Source organism: Lissotriton helveticus, chromosome 7, assembly GCF_964261635.1.
Source record: "Lissotriton helveticus chromosome 7, aLisHel1.1, whole genome shotgun sequence".
NCBI lineage: Eukaryota > Metazoa > Chordata > Amphibia > Caudata > Salamandridae > Lissotriton > Lissotriton helveticus.
In genome coordinates, this window is record NC_136068.1 from 51668563 (window position 1) to 51692042 (window position 23480).

At 42.4% G+C, this 23480-nt stretch overlaps 1 protein-coding gene across 1 annotated transcript in view; it reads right to left on the reverse strand.

Annotated features, from left to right (window-relative positions):
- Positions 1-5168: 5168 nt before the first annotated feature.
- The window catches only part of LOC144766601 (claudin-10-like), a 36179-nt gene continuing 17867 nt past the window's right edge, over positions 5169-23480 (reverse strand). The window contains exons 2-5 of the mRNA XM_078650393.1: positions 16815-16976; positions 14303-14370; positions 7513-7634; positions 5169-5417 (exon numbers count right to left, since the gene is read on the reverse strand). Of these exons, the coding sequence (XP_078506519.1) occupies positions 5285-5417; positions 7513-7634; positions 14303-14370; positions 16815-16976 (485 nt within the window). The 3' untranslated portion in view covers positions 5169-5284. The remainder of the gene's footprint in view (positions 5418-7512; positions 7635-14302; positions 14371-16814; positions 16977-23480) is intronic.

Here is a 23480-nt window from a genome sequence, read left to right on the forward strand (position 1 = left end):
CCACAGATCGGGGCAGATCCTGAGAATGTCTATCCACTCAGTTTTGAATGGTGTGGTTTGAGGACACTAACACACCCTGGGAATCTTGGAGTCTGCTTGGCACCCCCACTGACAGACCACCCAGGCCTGTAGATGGCACAGCCTCAGGTCCTGCATGCCGGGCCCAGGACCCTTCTTCACTGGATGTAGAGAGTTATTTTCAGATGTAGCACTCTTGCGCAAATTTATCATCGTTGCACATTTTTGGCACTGACAGATTTTCCCGCTGTCTATAGCAGTGGACCACTAGAAACCATGCACATTGTTGCCCACACCTCCAAATATCTTGGTGGCCTCCAGGTGTTTTTCACATTCGTTTTATTTTTAGCAGCTCTACCTTGATTCCTGGTGCTTCTTCCTCTCTTTAGAATGTATTACCTTGCTTCCTGGTGCTTCTCCCTCTCTTTTAAAACAGTGCTACCATGCTTCCTGGTGCTCTTCCTCTCTATAATTTCAGCACTAACCTGTTTCTTGGCGCCTCTTCCTCCATGTAATGACCGCGCTACTTTGCTTCCTGTCACTTCTTTCGCTCTAATGGCAGCACAACCCTGCATAGCGGCATTTCCACCTTTCCATGCTGGCAGCAATACCTTGTTTATCAGCACTTCTTCCCCTAGATAATGCCATCATAGCTCGGGCAAACCCTGTATGTAATGCCCTGCCTCTCTCCCATGCCTCCATCAGGTCTATAGTAGAGCCTCATAGGCAGCCGTAGCGGGCTATACCGGCTATTAAAGGCCCGCTGTAGCGTTAAAGGCCAGAGCCAAAGGTGAGGGACTTTAACAAGGCAGCAGGACTTTAATACCCGGTATAGCCCTGCTATGAAGGGCTACAAGGCTATTAGAACATTCTGCCACTAGAGGGCGGAATGTTCTAACAAATTAAACAAAGGCTTTAGGGAGCGCGAAGGGATTGAAATTCCTTCAGGCTCACTGAGGCCTTTGTTCACAGCCACAAAGAAGCATTGGAATGTTGGATTTCCAGGCTTATACCAGCCATTATAAGCCCGGAGCACTCCATTGTTTTCAATGGAGCTCCCAACATTCCAATGTTCTAATTACTCTTAACCCATCTCTAACAGCAGTAGCCATGATCTAATCACATGATGACACATGGTTAATACATACTATTTCTATTTATTGTGGAACACCGGTTGAATCAATGTTGAGAGACACATGTAAACCCATCTATGCACCAACCTAGCAAAGGCTAAGCAAGGTTACTATGCATAGAGAGCCCCAACCCTTTAACAGAGGTTTGTGAGAAATACATAAGGCTTGACTTAAGCTCTGGCAGCCTTTACTCTATTCGTCCGGGTGTCGGAGGACATTACATATGCCACCCTGATGGACAGAGGGCCTCCATATTTAGAGATCATTGCTGACCCAGTTGTGTTCTCAGAAGAATTGTCATTACAGCAGTTCCTCTGAAGATACCAAAAGTTTGGTGGACGCCCACCGTCGGATTTGACAGCCATCCACAAATGTTTTGCTTTTCAGAAACAAACTCCCAAAATGAGACATCTTTTTGAAAGACAAATAACTAATGATATCCACATCCAGCGAGTTTCTTCCCCTAGGTGTGGCCGGCAATTTATTTTTCAGTTTGTTACAACCAGGTATTCCCTGGCAGTGAAGGGCAGTAAAAAAAAGACATCTGACCCCCATCCCTTCATAGGGTGGATGGTGTGATACTCTTACTCCAATAGCCAACACTTCATCAGACCACTGTCTTTCAAAAGAACCAATGGGGGCTCTGCCATCGGAAACCTTAACCCCTTCTGCGCTAACGACAAAGCCAGCTCATCATGGGCGTTACCTGCGCTAAGCGGATGACGAGCTGGCTTTGTCATAAACAGCGCATTTTTGAAATTCCAGCGCACAGCGGGAAAACGCGGTAGCGCGGAAGCGGTTAAGGTCCACTGACTCTAAATAGGGCAGGCGGACTGAGAGATTGAAGCACAGGGTCTTCGATCGCACTTGTGCCAGAGTACGCCATCTGCCAAACTCTACATCATGTTCCTATATTACCTCTTGTTGCTGGTGCGTTCACTCATCACTACTTAAGCGTTGATCCCAAACAATTGCTGATCCTGGTACAAGACCCTAGATTTAGGTCTCCAAACCGGTCCTGGAGGGCCGGATCCATGCCAGATTTTGTGCATATCCCCATTTAGATACATGTAGTTATTTTAAAAATCTGGCATGGATCCGGCCCTCCAGGAGGCTGGAGACATTTGTTATGCTTGGTTCGTAGATTGAAGAACTATTTCCAGGTTACAAGGACATCACAAACCAAGCTTAAACACCAGAGCAATCTTTCAAATCTAAGACATCTTAAAAACTCAGATAAGAAAAAGTTGAACTTTAATTTATGTTAAAAACATTGTTGAATTTGGACAACGCAAAGCAGTGGTATGACTCAGATTGCACATGCTTTCAGTCCAGGGCTTGGTCAGCAGACTAATCACTTAGACTGAATTTCTCTCACAAGCCAAAGCACAGCTGATATAGTTTTTGGGTTACTCATAGCTTGCATGCTCATACAAGATATAGCAGAGATTTCAATCAGGTTACAAAGCTTTCACATGTTGAAGTCTCAGACAGCAGAGCTATCCCTTGGGTTACTCAGGTTTAAGAGTCTAACCTTTAGCCATCACACGTTTCCCTCATGTTGCATGTCTCTCAAAGGTTGCATCGTTGACATTAGAGCACTTAGGTTATCTTCCTATTGCATATTCAGACAAGAATCAGCAATGCTTCCCCTCAGTTTACAGAAACTTCACATCCTCAGGTCTCAGACAGCAGAGCTGCCCCTTGGGTTACCTAGATTTAACCCCTTTGCAGCGGGGGTAATTCCCCCGCTGTGCTGGGGGGCGGGGGGCGCGCACAGGGCCCCGGTGCTCGTGACGAGCTCAGTTCATTACGCAGCACGGTGGCGCAGTGCTCAGGACAAGCTGAGCTCGTCATGACTGCGCCCGTTTTTCAGAACGCTCAGCACAGCGGTGGAATTAGCCCCGCGTGCGAGCGTTGCGCGGCTCATGACCAGCTGAGCTCGTCATGGGCACCGATGGAGTTAAGAGTTTTACTTTAGAGATCAGACCATTTACAGTAGAGCTCTCAGGTTATCTTCCTCTTACATATTCAGACAAGAGTCAGCAGAGCTTTCCCTCAATTTATAGAAATTTCACATCCTCAGATCTCAAACAGCAGAGATATCCCTTGGGTTATTCAGATTTAAGAGCCTAACCTTCAGACATTAGATCTTACCATTGTCAGTAGCGCTCTCGGGTTACCTTCATCTTACATACTCAGACAAGAGTCTGCAGAACTTCCCCTCAGATTATAGAATTTTCACAGCCTCAGGTTTCAGATGCCAGAGCTATCTCTCAGGTTGAACACCTCCCAAAGGCAGGATCATTGCCAGCAGAGCTCTCAGGTTATATTGTTTACATGCCTGAGCAGAGTAAAATTCTGGCTGGATCAACAGTGGTTGGAGATAAACACAGAACAAAGAAATTCTTACTGTAGGGAAGTCTCAGGCCCCTTTGGTCTCCTTTTTAGACAACCTGTTTTGGTAATTTGGTATTTTTCCTCCCCCCTAAAGCCAGTGTGAAAATCTTGGATTTAAATTGGATAAATCCTTACTATGGAAAATCAAGTCCCAGTGGTGGCATCACCCAGTACTAACTGGTTGTAAAAACTGAAACCATTAATGCCCCTTTTTGCCATCAACAAGTGTAAAAATGTTGTCGCATCAATCATTGGGTTGAGACTATAATATTGTAATCCCCTCTATTTAGGAATTTCCAAACATCTTATGTCTAGACTCCAAATAACTCATAATCCATCAGCGAGACTGGTTATTCCTGACATTTCCTTGACACCGACTAACCCTCATCTTGAGCCCTTCATTGGGTACTGATTGAAACCCATGTTTCTTTTAGGATTCTCTGCCTGGTCCACAAATGCATTTATGGAGAAGCTCTTGGTTTCTTAAAAGGTAAAAAGTAGCTTTTATAAGCCATCTCAAATTCTTTGAGTCTCTCAAGCTCGGCTCCTCAATCAATCTCCTTGTAAGCCGCCCACACTACGCTTTAAAGTCTTTTTACTCTGGCCTCACGCCTCTGTAATAATATTCCTCGTGATTTCAGATGTATCTTTTCACATTTCTTGGACAAAATCAATGACCTTACTCAACTGATACCACTTTCAGTGTCACTGCTTATCAATGGTGTAAGGAGACCCTTTTGGTGATATGTGCACTTCATAAATTTCCAATAACATTAAGAGTAAAAGCAGCAGAGTTCTGACGATTTCAGAAATTCCACATACTCAGGCATCAGACAGCAGAGCCATCCCTCAGGTTGCTCAGGTTTTCCACCAGGAATATGTACAGAAAACTACTCCTGAGAAAGACAGTGGTGTTTTTGGAAAGGAAAAAGTAGCCAGCCATATTTCATGGAGGTGTTGAGAAAGAGATTTCTCCATGTGGAAAACACAGAAACAAAAATGTAAAATAAATTGTACTCCAGTGTGAATTTCAATAAGTATTTTGGACAGTGAGAAAGCAAAGGAATCTATGGCCTGCAAAGATTTCCATGAATTACCAAGTCGCTTTTTGTGAATCCCAGAGAATTATGAAATGTATGCACAATTTAGTCACAAGTTTACAAGCATAAATGGTTGATTATTTTTTCAAGGAGGCTTTGTGAATCAAGACCCCAGAAAATAGGGAAGGGAAGAGAGGAATGAAACAGAAGAATTCCACGTGAGGAAGAAGCCACCGAGAGGTGGAGCAAAGATAACAAGTCAGTAGAGGTAGCAAGTGAGGTAGAGAACAGGGGGTGTAAACAATAAGTTTTGAAGAGAAGAAATTAGGTGAAGAGAGGCTTAAAACATAATGGGTGTAGATGATGGTAATAGAGCGGAGCGGTGCCGTAAGAAAGAAAAGTACTAAGAGAAGAATGGAGCGAAAAGATAAGGAACATAAGAGGAGAATTAAAGGGAAAGAGAAAAGAGAAGTTGTGTGAGAGAGGAGAGAGAAGCGTAAAACAGAAGGGAAAGAAGAGTTAGAAGTGACGTTAAGTGAGAGACAGGAGGTGATGGTATCAGCCATCTGCACGGAAGGGTTTGGTGATTCCAGCTTTTCTCAGAAAATGATGACCACCTCCCGTCTGCCGGCTTCACCATCATCATGTATCTGGCCTGTCCATGGTTACAGTCTCTGTAGCCAGCTGTGGTAGTCACACGTAGGCGTTCTTGTCGAAGTTCTTTGGCGGGCCCCTGTCCGAGTGTCGATCGGCTCGTCCAAGTCCACCCTGCGCCTTCGTCCGAGAAGACATCACTGAAGCTGCTCCATTGTAGGAATAACCCATTCTGCAGGCAAAACAGTAGATACCTGTAAGTAACAGTTGTTGTGGCTATAAAAGCAATGGTCTATATTAATGGGTCTTGAGACATTTTCATCTATTGTTTATGTATTGGTTTTACCACTGATATCTCTAACCCTCATTGATATATGAATACATGGAGAGTTTTCTTCTACCGGGTTGTTCATCATTGATAAATATTTATTTATTTTATTTATTTATAAATTTTTATATAGCGTGAACACGATCCCGAAAGATATCAGAGCTCTTTACAAAAGGGAGGAAGGAAGGTAATAAATACAATATTGACAATAAAAAAGCATAATAAACATGAATAATTACAGTACAAAGGGGTCAAAGGAGAAAAAACAACAGATAAAACATAGCGGGCTAAGAAGGGGGCAAACGATGAGGTACGGGAGAGTAGCATCAAATGAAGGTCTAACAGTTGTGGGATCAGATACTTCGAGCAGGTGATCATAACCCATTTAAGGTAAAAACGTGTTCATTAGGAATCTTTTGGCTACCAGTTTGAAAGCAGCCGTGGAGAAGATTCTGCGTACTTCCGGAGGAAGATAGTTTTAGATCTTCTGGGCAGCCCCGGAGAAGGCTTGTTGGCAGGTTCTCTTTTTGCTATAGATTTGTGGTTTCAAGAGGAAAGAGTTTGCACTTCTTGAGGGTTTACTTCCCCCAGATAGTTCAAGTTTTTGTGCTAGGTAACTGGGGGTTTTGAGATGGAGGGTTTTGGGTGCCAGACTAGAACACTTGTTTCCATGGTATACTTTCAAAATGTGCATATGAAGTAAATGAACAGATAACAAACATAGTGGAACTAATGCACATAGCTAGTGTCTGTCCTAGACATCTGTTATGGCAAGGACTCCACAGACATAGATTTAACAAACATGACTTTATCCCTTGTTTAGATATATTCATAAGTCCTACCTTAATTTTGCCACTTGTTGATACAGATCAACCCCTTTGATCATTGTGTGTATATTGGTAAACTATTAAATGTATTTGGCCCAGTTAATATAGCAGTTTATATAGCAAGAATTGTGGAGGTGTCTTCGAACCTTGTTAACATATAGATACGCCATCCGATGACTTTGACCCTTGTTGACGTAGCAATGAGTTCTAGGATGTCTTGGGACTGGTTCATATAGCAATAACTATAATGATATATTCACCCGTTCTTGACATATCGTAAGTCCTGGAAAGTCTTTGATCCTTGCTGTTGTATAAATAATCCCAAAGATGCCATTGCCCCTCAGTGATTTAGAGATAATTCCTGACATGTGTTTGAGTCTTTTTAATATATACAAATAGTTCCTAGTTATCTACAACCCTTGTTGGTATATCATCAGGTTGGGTGATTTCTTCATCCTTTGTTGATATAGTCCTAAGTCTTAAGGTGTCTCTGATCTTTGCTCATATATGTACCGGAAAAGTGAAATTAACTGCCCTCTCTATCCTTTTTGAGGACCTGTTGTAAAATGGACCCATCTGCTATCAGCCACCTGCATCCCCACCCTATGAACTCTGTATATCCATTATTTTAACTTTACACTGACCCATCTCTTTCATACACTGACACCCGTATGTCCATGAATACTTTAATGCATTCATTAACACACTTATTTGTTCACCTATTATTTCATCCATCCATCTACTTATCCACCCAATCAATCTCTCATAAAGCATTCTTTAAATTCAACGGCTTCCTTGCACGGCCAAACAAATATGCTGCCCCACCATTAAAGCACACAACCGCCAAACTTCCTACCCATAAGGCCCGTCAAGCTTAGGCTGCCCAACCGCAAGGTCACCAACCCAAAGACTGCCAATAAAAAGGCAACTCAACCAACAAGGTGCCTAACAATAAAGCCACCCAACCAATAGGCAAAACAACCAAAACCTGTGCAATCAATATGTTGCCTACTTATAAAACTACATATAGTTGTAGATAGTTCCAGCTCAACAAATAAACCACATCCACTCAGCACCATTCTGATATTGATTTATCGATATCAGATTGCAGGAAGCGAGACATGCCGCAGCCATGGCCACAGCAGTTAAATGACGGCACTGACTTTCCTTACCTTGGGACTGTGGTTTCTTGTACCATCGAGAAGCAGAACATGGCACCACCGATGATACACAGGGAGGCTCCTGCCCAACCGATGAAGAGAGCCGCTCCCAGCTCATACCTGCAGGAAATGAACTGATGTTACCAATGAACCATATATCATAATCTGAAAAAAAAATTATCTCTAGAATTTTTAGTAAGTTAGATTTTTATTGCTTTGGATAAAATAGAGCAATTTAAATCTATTTTTTTCCAATCTAAAGAATTTTTGAATATTTGATGATCTCATCCATTTATCAACATCTGAAATTATTCATGCATTATTCAACACAAAAGCACAATTATTGTGCCAATATGTCTAATACAAAAAAAAAGAAAAGCAGACCCCTTAGTTTATCTTAATATAAAAACTGTTCATAATCACAATTTTTCTGCTCACATGGTTCAAAATATTTGTCCAGACCTAAGAAAATAACGAATCTTTTCCTCTCAATAAAACCCATTTGACGTTTTTGCTTTGTACAATTACATTTTTTTAAATATTACATCGGTTCTAAAAGTCATTTAGGTCTAAAGAAAACTGCATAAATTAATAAAAATGACCAAAGTTTAAAAAATCCTTCCACCCAATAATGATGCACACCTTTGCTGGACTCAGAAAGAACCTTTGCTCCTTCTCCATGTCAATATTTTATCTGAGCAAATCTGAAAGATACATAGTGGCCTAATTATGGTATATATTTGTATATTTTTACTCTACTAAATATCTTTCTTTGTTAACTTAGCTCTTCACTTGAATCTACAAATACAAACAAACTGTCAGCTCAATACCAGGTGAGTTGATGTGTTTCCACTCTGAATCTGCAGTTCAATTCTCCCTAAGACGAGGCAGGGCAGGGACTTTCCAATAATGTGGTAGGTTGAAATGTGAGAGACCTGCCTTTGGGTAAATCATGTTTGATGGGTGGGCACACACTCCATGTGTTGCATGAACGGCTTCACTGGGCTGCTCAGGTCTTCACTTCTTCACAGCAGGCTGGGGACTGTGGATAATTTGGTAATTACTGTTAGAGAGTAGGCCCAACTCAATTATTACTTCTGAATTTAGAGTGCTGGACACTAAACTCAGTGCTGTTCATCACACTTTAACTCTGCTTTTTCCAACATAAGCAGTATAGTTGGTTGTGTTGCCCCACACTGATCCTTGTACAGTAATTTCACAATGTCGTCTTGTATACCCTTCTAAGAGGTGTAGCTGGGTTTTTGTCAGATACTTCTTAACATTAGCCCCAAGCATTTTGAGTAGAGCCCAGTGCTCCCCCCCATTAGCTGTGCTCATAGTTACCATCCCAGATATTTACATGACTTGACCTCTTTCAGGGGCTCCTTGGTGAAGGTCCAAGCATCCTCTGAGCTTCCTCTCCCAGAAGTGACAACCACAGCCTTATCGTGGTTACTATGAGCTTGTCATATGTCCAACAATCATGTACTTGTTTAATACTTGCAAAGCACAAAGCCATGCCAAGAACATAGCTTCATGCAGAACAGTGTGGTAACAGGCTGTTGTGGCATAAATATGTTCTGACAAAAATACTGTGTCCTAAATATCATTTACAAAAATATTGCTGTACTCCATGCTCAATGAAGGGGTGCTTTTATAAACGGTATTCAGGCCACAATGTCTATGTCATACAATAATTTTACTTTCAGCAGTGGCGTAGCTAGGACTTAGGCTTGAAAAATATCGCTCCTAGGCAATCTAAAATGTATATACCAATAAACAATTCCAAAGTTTGGCACAATATAAGGAGTAAAGTCTAAATCACCAATAATTTGAAAAAAATACACAGTTTTTAATAATGGATAAAAAATCCCAAACACAGGGATTAACACAATACATACAATGTTACACATTAAAAGGCAAATGACAGAATCAGTCAATTTTATATCAAAAGTTAAAAGTGGCAAAATCTTTCAATTCTTTCTCGACGCGCGTTTCGGCGTATTAACGCCTTCTTCAGGAATAGCCACAATATATTCTGTAGATAAAAAATACATATAATTTAAATATTAAAAACCCAAATAACTTGAATTTGGCATGTATTGGTGATTTAGACTTCACTCCTTATATTGTGCCAAACTTTGGAATTGTTTATTGGTATATACATTTTAGATTGCCTAGGAGTGATATTTTTCAAGCGTTTATCCCTGTCCTAGGAATCGTGTTTTTCATGGTTCAGGGGGTCCTTGTTTTTCTCATACTAGTAGCTAGGACTTAGGCAGCCAAAGGCGGCCCCTGCGTTTGCCACCCGCGGTGGCCTGATCGAAGAGAGGGGGGGGGGGGTTTGCTGGAAATTTATGCGGCTGCGACGGCTGCAGGTAAGAGCGGGGCAGGTTTGGGGGGGTGCTGCCAATTCTTGCTGCTGCAACGGCGGCTGTTAAGAGTGGGGGAGGAGGGCTGACCTTCCGCCCCAAAACTCGTGCCACCTGGGGCGGTCTGCCCCCACCACCACCCGAATCACTACGCCACTAACTATCGGGAAGCTGATATCCACCCATATATTAGACCTAAATTTAATTGCAACCTCCACTGTGGTTTGCGGAAGATCACAGTATCGTATGTAGGTTGAAGGATGTTGGTAGTTGTAAGTCATGCTGTAGTGTGACAATATAAATGAGTCATTAACAAACAATGTTTCAGCCGTGTTTGATACAAATAGACCATTTGATACAAATAGACCAAATAGAATTGGAGCAAGGAAGCAGCTTTCTTTAGTCAGTTATGATCCTTGCACACGGTTCACTCTTCCCTCACCAAATAAATGATCTCTCTTTATGTAAGTTTGCTGATCGGATGGTTCCTCAGGACTTCTGGAAGGGACTAAGCCAGGGTATTAAAAAGTAGAGTGTAGGGTGCGAGGAGGAAAAACTTGTGTCAACTCTTGTTCAATTTCCATCCAGGGATTAGAAAATGAAAACAGGTGGGCACCAGAAGATTCTATCTTTTAGCCTTGTCAGTTTTTCTGCAGTGGCGGCTCCACTGCTAAGCGGAGGAGCGCCGCCCCACTGCTTTGCAGCAGTGAAATAAAGGAAAAATAAAAAACTTGATATTATTATAATTTTATTTTTTCCTGCTGCAGCAGCTTTGAGGGGGCGGGCTGCTTTGCTCACAGAGCAGGGGGACGAGTGGTGAGCACACTAAGTGATTCCAAAGAATGCTGAGCCGTTCCTAGAGAGGAGTGTATTGCATCATCATCCCCAAAACTTAGACCCTGACCGTCCATGGTATGGGGGTGGGTAGAAGTGGAGAGGACAATTGGGGAAGTAAAACCACTGACCCAAGTCGGGGGTGGAGGGTTATGAAAATAAGAGAGGTAGAGGATTGAGGGACAGAACAGATCTTACCCACCTAGAGGTTCTTTATTACTCCTACGGTGGTTAGCCGTGCTGAGAATATGGGTACAAAGGGAGGAGGACCGGGCTATTACTACTTAAAGCTAAGTAGAAGGTCCAGCTGCAGCTATTGCCCGCAACGTCAAGTTATTCCAAAGAAGGCTGAGCCGTTCCTAAGTGCACATTACTTTTTGGCCGGCCGTCTTGTGCCGGCCAAACAGTCATACGCACTTTGAATGTTCTCCACGCAGGCTGCATTACAGCCTGGGTGGAGAACATGTACAAGCTACCAGTCCCTGGCTAAGCACCGAACCATGGTACTCAGACTAATCACAACACTGCATTGCAATGTTGTAATTGGCTCAGGGGAGCCTGGAAGCCTGGGTGCTTCCTGTTTGTCTCGATGCGGAGGAGAGACAATGAGGAAGAGACGCGGTGAGGAGGTATTACTTGTTTCTTTTCTTACACCCCCTCTACTCCCCACATCTGCCCCTCCACCCCGATCCCTGCCAGCCGCCACTGTTCCTCTGAAGATCTTGGTCATGCAACCAGGCGTTCTGAGCTTGAGCTGAGGTCAATGCATCACGAATGGGGAAGGAGTCAGATTTAGGGACCCATAGGGCATATTACCAACAACTAGCGATAATTATCGCTATGTTGGCTTAGCGGCAATATTTTTATCGCCGAGCTGCGGCAATTTTTATCTCTTAGGAACCTTGCTATTATAAAGGTTTATCTCCTAAGCGATAAAAATCGGCCGAAATGCATGAATATCGCTGAAAAGTCAGCGATATTTATGCATTACCGAGCTAATGCTCTTAGCCATGTTATCCACCTACCATTGGATAACATGGCTAAGAACTGCTCAGGGGCAGGTGTTAGCTTTTGGAGATATTCGTGCTTAGCGCGAATATCTCCAAAAGTTGGTAATAGGAGATAGCGATGTTAGCGACTGTTTCCAGTCGCTAACATCTTGGCACGCCCACTTTGCATGTCATTAGTGATACATTTCACTGACATGCAAAGCGGGGCCCAAGATGGTCGCTATCTCCTACTAGCTGTCGCTAACTGGTGTTAGCGACAGCTAGGTAATAGGGAGATAATTTTATCTCCGCTTTCTTGGCTTTTAAAGCCATATTCGTGGAGAGAGGTTTGAGAGGTTTATTATCCGTGTGTAAGTGGATACCTGTTCCTAGAGGTTTAACCCCTTGTATGCTGCCGCGATTCTGCGCCTGTGCGGCACTTTTAAAGAGTGGGCGGGTTCATGGCGGCCCCCAGCCATCATCAGCACACGAGCGCCGTAGTGCATGACGGCTGGGGGCCGTCATCAGCATGCAAGGGGTTAAGTATAGGAAACAGTACCAAATTAGAGCTGGATGCCAACATGAAATATTCCAATTCCTGGAGGAAGTGGTGCAACTGGAGGCAACGTCTTTGTTGGAATTTCCTCCATCATGGCGATGGTATTGAGAAAGAAATCCCAGTGGAGGGCACTTCTTCAATCTGAGCACATGCTCCAGACATTGCAGGATTGTCAGTCCACAGACCGCTCAAAATCAGGTCCATACTGCACGTATAAGCTCTTTTGGATCAGAGTGGTAAAGCTGGAGACCAAGGGGCAGATTTAATAAGTTGTTATGCGTGTTTGAGTCATAAAAGTCATGCAAATCAGCGCACAATCTTTTTGTCCAATTTTCTTTCCAGCTCTAAAATTGTGTAGTGCTGGAAATAACGTGAAAGTAACACGAAGCAGCGCATAGCACAACTTTGCATTACTTAGTGCCAAGGGGGCGGGGGGCACCATGGGCGGTGCATGAGTGTTCCCATTCCATCACCCAAGGTTTCTGACGCTGGACCCTATTTACTAAATAAAATAGACTGGGTTTAAAGTCAGAAAATTGTGCACCCTTCAACCAGGTGCTATGAACGAGAAATGCTTTTTTTTCTCCTTTATTTTCTGACTTTACATGTGTGCTGCACTGTACAGCACATATCCAAAGTGGATTTTGTTTTTTAAATTAGTCTGAGCATAGTATTTTGTACTGGAGGGGTATCTCTCCAGCAGAAAACCTATGCTTGACTCACAGAGACACCCTTGCACTATGGAGCAAAGGTGTCTCCAGGGCGCATGGCAGCTAATTTCAGCGCAGGCGCCAGGGAGAGGGGAGGAAAGTCCCATTGTCATGGGGACATTGTCATCTCCACTAAGTTAGCATGAGCTCTGCAGACATTATGCGGCCCTGCGTACGCTACTACATAGCTTTATTTTTTTAAAGGCTTTGCTCGCACTTTTCTCATGAGAACAGTCTGCTGTATACCTTCTCTGCCTGTTCCTGGTATTTGGTCTGAACATCGTGAGCAAGGTCGATAAACAATGCCCCTTGTTATTTTGTTCTGGTCGGGCCTTAGCACCTAGACACAACATACCAACGCAGCTGTTATTTGGTACAAAATACTTTGGTCTTATGGAAATACACGAATAGGTAGCACACACTTGGAGAGTGACCTTTCCAGGGAGAAAAGCAAGACAGCACCTATGATGTAGATCTACCATCTATAGGCTATGGTATGGGGTCTGCTGACAAAGCCCAGAGAGCTTCTAATATATAATAACACTTATTCTTAGCAAGGGGAGGGAGGTTAGGCTCCATTGTCCTTTCATGATGACCTCTGCCTTCATGATTAATGGACTAGCTGCTATGCTGACCGTATTTGCATTATGCATTTTCCTGCTTGTGGTGGCACATATACTGCATGTTAGGGCACGTTGGTTAAAATAAATATTTTAAACTGTTTTGTGTCTCTTATATCTTATTGTGGAAAAGTACAAGAGTGCGAGCGAAAGTTTGTGTCTTGTTACCGCGATTCCTGAGAGATCTGGGAGTGTTGTGTTCTGGGGTATCTAATCACTTGTTCTCTGTGAGTGAGTAGAAAGCAAGTGAGACACTATAGCTAGTCGGTACTGGGCTCATGGGTACTAAGGTGGTGGGGGGACTCATTCCCTATACACCAAGGTGCTATAATCCTGCACATAGTTCTGGTCTTGGGCAGAATCACTGCACCACCAAATTTCAGTAAATTTGGCGCTCTCCTGCTCTGCGCTACATGAGAAATTCATAAACCTGGCCCCAAGTGGGTTCTGGGAGTAAAGATCTTGGTTAAGCTGGAAACCAAGTGGTCTCTGTGAGTAAAGATCAGACAGAAAACAAGCAGACCAATAGCTCTTAATGGTCACAAAATCCTATGAGTTTAGAAAGTTAGAGTTTCACAGCAACTGAGACACACAAGACCCATTAGTCTGCTAACACTCTGACATGGTGCCAGCTATGCCCTCGCGGCACAGCACAGGTTTAGGTGGAGGAACACAAAATCAAGACAAGTAGATGTGAGACTTACTTCTGCTCCAGGACGGTGGGGTCGAAGAACTGCGAGGTGATCCTGTGAGCGTACAGTGAGACTCCGGACATGGCACATAATCCTGCAAGGGAGAACATGGACATGGCTGTGACATCTCAGATGGATCCAAGCTCTTTCTAGCACTTTTTTATGCTCTCACTTAGGGGGGGGGGGGGTCTTTACACAACTGTATCCTTGAGGATCTATGAGCAGGAAATGACATGGCAATTGGTACCCGGGACCTTTGTCTATAAAGTTGTTGCTTCTGGAAGGCCAATAGGACTGGGGCAAAGTCAGCCATATGAATGGCTATGCCATAGTAATTTTCTCCATTAGGAGAGAGCAGTCCCATGTGTCAGACAACTACCTACATATATTAAGGGTATTACACAATTATGGTCTGGTATGCCTGTTTGGGATTCTTATGTGTGATGTAGCTGACATTCTCAAGGAATGGGCAGGTTCAAAGATGGGCTGATGCCACGCCACCTCAACACATGGTGAGGGAAAATGAAATACAGCATTTTCTGTAACTGTAGCAAATCAACAACATTCCCAATTCTGTGAACTTGGCTTGAAATCCAGAAGTAGAGTGGTCCCTGCGTGAACATGTGTATACCTTCAACGTCTTCAAAATACTGCAGTGTGTGGAGTGGGCAAAGGGTCTGGGTGATGAGTAAAAAACGTGAATTGTATATGTCTGCTATTAAAACCATGGACAAATTTCCAGCCTGGGTCAGATAAAGATTAATATAGCCTTATAGCTATACCGGCTATTAAAGGCCCGCTACCGCGTTAAAGGCCCGAGCCAATGGCGAAGGACTTTAACAAGGTAGCAGGACTTTAATAGTCAGTATAGTATAAGGCTATTAGAACATTCTGCCACTAGAGGGCAGAATGTTCTAACAAATAAAAGAAAGGCCTCTCGAAGCTCAATGGGATTTCAATCCCCTCGAGCTCCGAGAGGCCTTTGTAAGACATTGGAATGTTGCTCTGCAGGGCTTTACCATCCCGTAGAAGCAGGGAGAACTCCATTGTCTTCAATGGCGCTCCCAACATTCCAATGTTCTAATTTCGTTTATAAATGAGAAAATATTGCCTTCAAAAAGCAAAGATGGCAAAATCCCCATTTATCAATGTTTCAGCATCCTATTGATGCTGCAATGGGATGTCCACATAAACTTTATGGGCCTCTCCTTGAGGTATATCACGCTGCTCATTCCTGGACATGAAAACTTGTACAAGAAGATCTGGAGAGCAACACTCATTGTGAATGGGTGCCCAGTCGCCAATCAGAATGGCTCAAATGCGGCAGACAGTTCTAATTGGTCCAAGGTTGGTGAATCAGTTTATGGTAAACACTAGGTCGTTTCACCCATTATGGTTGGTTGCTTTTTACTCAATCAGATTCACCACAAGTTCAAGCTGTTCTGATTGGCTGCAGTTAATCAGAATGGATGGGTTACACCAGGCCTTTCTAGACTGCTTTGAGTTCAAGGAAGGCACAGTCCATGCCGTGCAGAAACAGGTTTTGGCGCTCCCATTGCAGTGTCTTTCTAATAGGCACCACCGTGGGACTGCCGAAGGACCTTGTTTAACCACAAGAACCCCAGATAAGACCTAGGGAACTGAACTAGAAGCATGGGGTACTAGGAGCAGGCAGCCCCCAATTAATAATCTTTAACACAAAAAGAGCCGTTCCCAGTATGGTGACCTAAGTGCTACAATGTTATCTTGTGAGTGCAGGCATCTCACATAAAGTAAAAGACTGGTCTCACACACCACCTGGTGTCATGCTTTATCATTGACCAGTCCTCGCCCTCTAAAAACTTGGTTTGATAGAGGACGGGCATACACCTGAAGACAGGGATGCACTTCTAAAGTTGAGTGGGGGCCCTTGCAAAAAAAAGTGATGTTTAAAAGGCCATTACAGATGTCAAACTCATTTTAATGCAACTGGCATCTGTATGGTGGTACAAATAAATGGTTGTTGTGTTGGGTATTCTATTGTCCCCCCACCGTGATGTGAGTGGTCGACATGTTTCTGCCTTTTGGCCCAGTAGGGTCCATGGCATTCATCAGGTTCTATAATAAACAATCGGGCTCCATCATTACCGTGCTATGATGGGAGGATTCCACTGAGTGGGGTGATCAATATCACACTCCAACGGTGTGCGGCTAAAATATTCAAGCCCTATCAAATGGGACCTACTAACCCCATAGGAGGGTGAGGAAAGAAGACCCCTTTGGTCAAGCGCGTTTGAAGGAACGTCTCCTGCCTCTTCACCTACGTCCGAGTACCTAGCCTCCTCACTGAGTACCAAAGGACCGCCTGCCAGACCACGAGGAACTCATAATGTAGCTAGCAGCTGGTGGTCGAGTTTGGTGGTATGGGAGCGAGGCGCTGGCGTGGCATCCAGCTCCCACACCGCCGAACTCGTAATCAGGCCCTTAATGAGGGCTTATGAGAGTCCTACAGCACTGCACCAAGTAAGTCCTCTTACCAAGTTCCTGGATTGTACTCACCACAGAGTATGAACACCACACCAGAAAAGCAGGTTGTCTTCCCCTTTATGGCGTCAGAGCCACCGATCTTTGTGCATTTCATCCCGACGAGGGCGAAAACACTCCCGAAGAACCCCAGGCAGACAGCGGCGATCATCAGCCCGCGGCAGACCTGGATATACCCTGAGAAGAGAGGGGACACGGACAATGTGAAGCGGGTGTGTCAGCCATACACTCATGCCCCTTGAGTCTTTTTAAGCGTGTGCACATAGGTCCAGACTCTTAAACCTGATTCCGTGCAGTACCCACTCCAAGCTAGCCTAAGAATCATATGTTTCGCTTCTGCAGATTTATTAAATACAGACTGGTGACAGTCCACCGCCCTATACTTAGGTCTCTCGACTCATAGAAATTTGGGGGCATATTATCAAGAAATGGCGTTACATTATCGCCGCTTTTATCGGCAGGAAACTGCCGACAAAGCGGCGATAATGGGCTTGATAATATGCTCTATGAATTCCAATCGAAGCCCATGTTAGATGTGAAGACATCTAACATGGGCTTCGATTGGAATTCATAGAGCATATTATCAAGCCCATTATCGTCGCTTTATCGGCAGTTTCCTGCCGATAAAAGCTGCGATAATGTAAAGCCCTTACTTGATAATATACCCCTTGGTCTTGAATTGAGTGTCTCTGCATGCTGTCAATCATGACTGCCAGAACAATAGCTGTGCATACTGATTGCAAAGAGTAAACAAGCATTGGCAGTGCCAGGAGCTTTGGCTTATAACTGAAAGTCCCCCATCATTCACTCACTCAGCCATCCACCATAAACCACAAAGTCAACAATAATAGGCAGACAAATTGGTGTGATAAAAGCAGAAGAAATGCCACCGCCTAAATAAGGCAGGCATATGCTTAGAATAAAAAATAAGTAAAAAATCGAACATACAAGGGCAAGCTATTTTGGAATAGTATTGCGCAGAGCATAGTTTTACATTTACAACTGTGACCTGCAGGATGCGGTACACTGCAGATTAAATGAATTGCAAACAGGATGCCTGGTAGCAAAAATAAATAAAGAGAAAATAAACAAAAGGGGGGTAGATAAAAGAAGAAAATGGAAAACTAAAGGACATATTTAGGAGGAGGTACACATGAGATCAGCTAAAATGCTGTCACTCGCAGGACTATGGCAGACGCGAGCTTACCTATTGCCCCATGCTATATGCTGTCATGAGTGAAAGCAGAATGTGAATGACACTCAAAGAGTCAATGGATTAGGAGGGCTTACTCAAATACCCCCGAGATTGCCCCAGTATGTGTGTATTTCTTTATAAATGTCTTTCACTAAAAGCGCATGATTGACAGCTAAAGCTATCAGGCTAAATCTAAAAAGTACTTTAATGCACACACAACAAAATACTAGGCATGGCATTCTAAATATTGACAAAATTAGAGTTGACAAATGCAATACAGTCACTCCTAAGAGGGTCTATCAAGGATTATCCCATTTTACATTTTCTAACCCCAGTTTGTCAGAGGAGGCAAGGAACACCAAAACCCTTCCTTACAGGCTATGCAACACTACTAACAGTTCAACCTTGAAGGTAAATTTGCTTTAACATGTACATTTCACGATAAATGTCAGTTCTATTGCCTTCATTGTAGCATTTCATAATAATCACGTGTAACCAATGACATCTAATATAACTTGTGTCCAATTAAACCACAAGGCATTTAGACTGGATCATTGGCTTGCCATCATAACCATTTCAGGCCTGCAGTATTTTGCATAACTCATGCAAGACAAGCCCTCTTTTTCAGCAAAAGTGCACATCTTCTGCCCAATCAAATCCTGCAGGTAGGTAGATCACCGTGTGGGCAGAGACTAAGGGGCATATTTACAAGGAAAGGTCAGAGCGCAGAGCTGTGCCAAATTTTGCAGCGCCACACTCCGCCATTTCCAAAATGCAGGGATGTGCCATATTTACAGCAATACAGCGCGCCCCTGTGGTTCCCTAACGCTGACGCTAAAAATAGCTGCCTGGTGCCAACACAGACACCCTTGTGCCATAGTGCAAGGGTGCCTGCAGCACACATAGAAAAAGCAGAATGTCATTAATTATTCTTTATGTGCAGGAAGGTGTCCCTTCCTGCACATAAACAATCAATAATGGCAATGTATTACTTCTATGTTTGCTGCAGCAGCACACATAGAAGTAGGAAATTGGCACTATTTAATGATTGTTTATGTACACGAAGGGACACCTTTCTGCACATAAACAATAATTAATGGCATTCTGCTCTTTCTATGTGTGCTGCAGAAGGCATAAAAGCAAAGACAAGGATAATAAAAGTATTTCTCCTCGTTCCGCCATTCTAAATTCTGCTTTTGCATGGTCAGTTTTTGGCGCTGTCTTCATTTTACACCTCCTTGTATATCTGGAGTAGCGTCAAAAAGCAATGGGTGTTGTGGTGGAACGCCCACAGCAACACTCATTGCACGCCCCTTTCACGCAGATACCTATATGAAAGGGTACCATATTTACAAAGCGGCGTTAAGTGGCTTAACGCCACTTTTGTAAATAGGGTGCAGGGCATTGCACCACCAGAACATCAAAAAAACTTGGCGCAATCCCCTTGTAAATAAGCCACTATCGGCCAGATTCATCAATGTCTCGTTTTGCGAGTCCTTAACCCCTTCCACACTCATGACGAGCTGGGCTCGTCATGAAGTAGCCTCCTCGCACGCTCATGACGAGCCCAGCTCGTCATGAATAAAGGGGTTTACAAATTCTCAGCACAGGAGGGGAATATGCTGAGCATCCATGGGGTTAATAGCGATTATTAAGGAATCGCTATTAAAGACTCGCAAAACGGGATTCATGTAGAAATCGCAAAAATAATTGCGATTCCCACAGCTTTCTTATTTGCGATTAGCAAATTGCTAATCGCAAATAAGGAATCACTCCCCATTCATTCCTATGGGCCTAAAGCCCATAGGAATGAATGGGGAGTCATTCCTTATTTGCGATTAGCAATTTGCTAATCGCAATTAAGGATGCGATTTCAAGGGTGCCAGGGGTGTCCAAAGGACACCCTGTAGCACCCCTGAAATGAACATGTAGACTGATGTTGCGCACACACATGTCCAAAGGACATGCGTGTGTGTAACATACAACTTAGAAAAATGCACTAAAGTGTACTTTTCTAAGTTTCCGCTATTTACCACGAAGTCAGCCTTCGCGGTAAATAGCGGCCAAAAATTAGGAATTCGCAATTCTAAAATGGATCACGAATTGCATTTACGGAATCTCAAATAGAGATTCCTTAAATGCAATTCCTCGCAATATAGCGATTTCGCATTTTGCGATTTTTGCATTTGGGATGATGAATCCCAAATGCAAAAATTGCGCTCGCAAAGGGCCGGATTCTCAGAATCTGGCCCTTTGCGAGCCGATTTACCCTTGATGAATCTGGCTGTAAGCCTCAGTACTGTTGCCTTTTCTGTTGATCGCATAAGGTGAGGAGACAGCTGCACATTCAAGCCAGACCTAAGAAGGGGAGGGGGAGGTTTTCAAACCAATCTACCCAGCTGCAGATGTTCAACCGAGCTAATGACTTCCAGTGAGTGTACTGGTTTAATTTATAGGGCTAATTAGTAAACTAATCCCCCAGGGATTCCAATGTGCGATGTGCAGCAGTTAACTAAATGTAGAAAGATGCTAGTCACAAATTAATTCTCTCACTGAACAAATATTAAACAGCGATAAGCCAATTTAACAAAGAAGCCCGTAGAATAATATACCAAAGCATAATTTAGTGAACAAAATCACACATAATGCATCTTAAATAGATAATACATCCCCAAATAATTTAAGAAATAAAACCCAGCAAAGAATAACACATTAAATCACGGCAGAAGAAAACACCTCATTACATATAACAGCATAACAAAACAAACTACAGCAAAACAGACCAAATCATAACTTGACAAACACCCCACAACATAACAGAATAGCACAAAAAACCAACACATAACAAAACACAAAATAACACAGCAAACCATAGCAAAATAAAACATAATAAAACAAACCACATCATTAAAGACACGATATAAAAGGGCATTATTCCAGTTCAGCAAAATAGAACAAAGCAGAAGATATAACAAAACTCTTCTTAACACAAAACAGCACCATGTAACAATTCAACTAAGCCCTCACATAATAAAACACAGCAGAAATAAGAAAACACAGCAATAAATGAAAGCATAAAATAACAACGGCAACATAGCATGCACATCATGATATGACAAAATACAAGCAATGTGGCACAACTGAACAAAATATATCCCAAACTATAAACGAAACCATCACAACATAACGCAGCTCAACACAAGAAAGTAAAATACCCTGAACAACCAAGGTGCTGGGGCAGGCGGGTGGTTAGGGGTGGGCAAAATTTGCGTAGTCGCACTACGCAAAGCGCCATGAAACAGTAAAAAATCTCCGCGAGCACGCAAAAGTTCCGCAAACACGCGGAATAGACTCGGTCGGGGATTTGTTTGAGAGTTCGGCCCTAACAGTGAATCTGTAATGAAGGGGTGAGGTCCCCCGCAGGGTCGTTTCTTGATTAGTCAAATACACCCCACAATGTCTTCGACCTGCCCTTGCTGTTACGTGGAAAGCCGGCCTTTATGCATATGGTTTGGAGGAGCCCAATGAAATAGAATATAAAATATAACATAAAAACAACATTAGAAAAAAGAACAGAACAGAAAAAGGTAGCAAATGAAAGCACACCATGACATCAATAACATAACTAAAATACAACATATCAGATAACAAAATAAATACACTATATCATGGCAGAGAATATCGTAATAAAAAAACGAGTAACATGTTAAGATACCAACATGGTACAGCAAACCATACCACACCATAACACAGTATAGCACAAATTAACACAATAATAGATAACAACACATCCTAACATAGTACGCTGAAAATGAAGCACATCAGAAAACCAAGAAATAAAATAAAAAACTCAGTAAAACATAAATCATAACAGACTAAAAAAATGCATCAAAATAAATCATTGGATGACACAACAAATACAACACATCGCAACATGACACAGCATAACACTAGAAATAAAAGCCTACATAATTTTACATAGCATTACATAACCAAAGAACATTAAAACATATCACAGCACAATAGGACAAACCACATCATAACAACACATCCTAACATAGCACGCTGAAAATGAAGCACATCAGAAAACCAAGAAATAAAATAAAAAACTCAGCAAAACATAAATCATTATAGACTAAAAAATGCATCAAAATAAAGAATATAGCAACAATTGGATTACTTTAAATGAATTAATGAAGCAAAAAACGGTAAACAAACAAATCATACCAAACAGAAAGAAAAAGGCCAAACATAATATCCCAAACAAAAAAGACTATATGTAGCAAACATAACATAAACGTATCATAATCAAGAAGAGCAAAATAAACAGTACAGAATAGGACAACACATAATATGCCTAAACACATGATAACATGACAAACCATTACAAATATTACATTACATAGCAAAATGGGATATGAACAAAACAAATCAGGATAGAATAGGACTACACATAATATACCTAACAATATGATAACATGACAAAACATAAAAAAATTACATAGCATAGCAAAATAGGATATGAATAAAACAAAACAAAACAGAATAGGACAACACATAATATGCCCAAACACATGATAACATAACAAAACATTAAACATATTACATAGCATAGCAAAATAAGAGATGAACAAAAATCGGGACAGAATCTAATAAAGTTAAACACAAATAATCACAACATAGCATAATAAAACATGGCAGAAACATACCATGGTATGTGCGGCTCATGTGTATGACAATGAGGAGTATTCAACAGTGAATCGTTGGGCTTGCAATTGCTGAGACTTGTGTTGCTGACCAAGGGCCCACTCTTTCACCACAATTTCAGATTTTGAGTACAGTAATATTATTATTATTAGTGTTAGTAACAGTACTAGTAATAGTAATAATAGTAGTGATAGTAGTAGCAGTGGTGGTAGTGGTAGTAGTAGCAGTTGTAATAGTAGTAGTATAGTAGTAGTAGTAATAGGAGTGGTAGAAGTAGTAGCAGCAGTAGTAATAGTAGTGGTAGTAGTAGCAGTTGTAGAAGTAGTAGTGATAGTAGTAGCAGTGGTGGTAGTGGTAGTAGTAGCAGTTGTAATAGTAGTAGTATAGTAGTAGTAGTAGTAGTAGTAGTAATAGGAGTGGTAGAAGTAGTAGCAGCAGTAGTAATAGTAGTGGTAGTAGAAGCAGTTGTAGAAGTAGTAGTGATAGTAGTAGCAGTGGTGGTAGTGGTAGTAGTAGTAGTGGTAGTAGTAGCAGTTGTAATAGTAGTAGTATAGTAGTAGTAGTAGTAGTAGTAGTAATAGGAGTGGTAGAAGTAGTAGCAGCAGTAGTAATAGTAGTGGTAGTAGTACCAGTAGTAGAAGTGGGATTAATAGTAGTACTTGTTGAATCTCTATGTTTGTATGTCAGTAAGCATACATATAAAGCACAAGCCTAGCTGTGAAGCAACAGAAAGTTGCACATGAGAACACAGTACGAGATAGTAGGGAACTGGGAGCAAC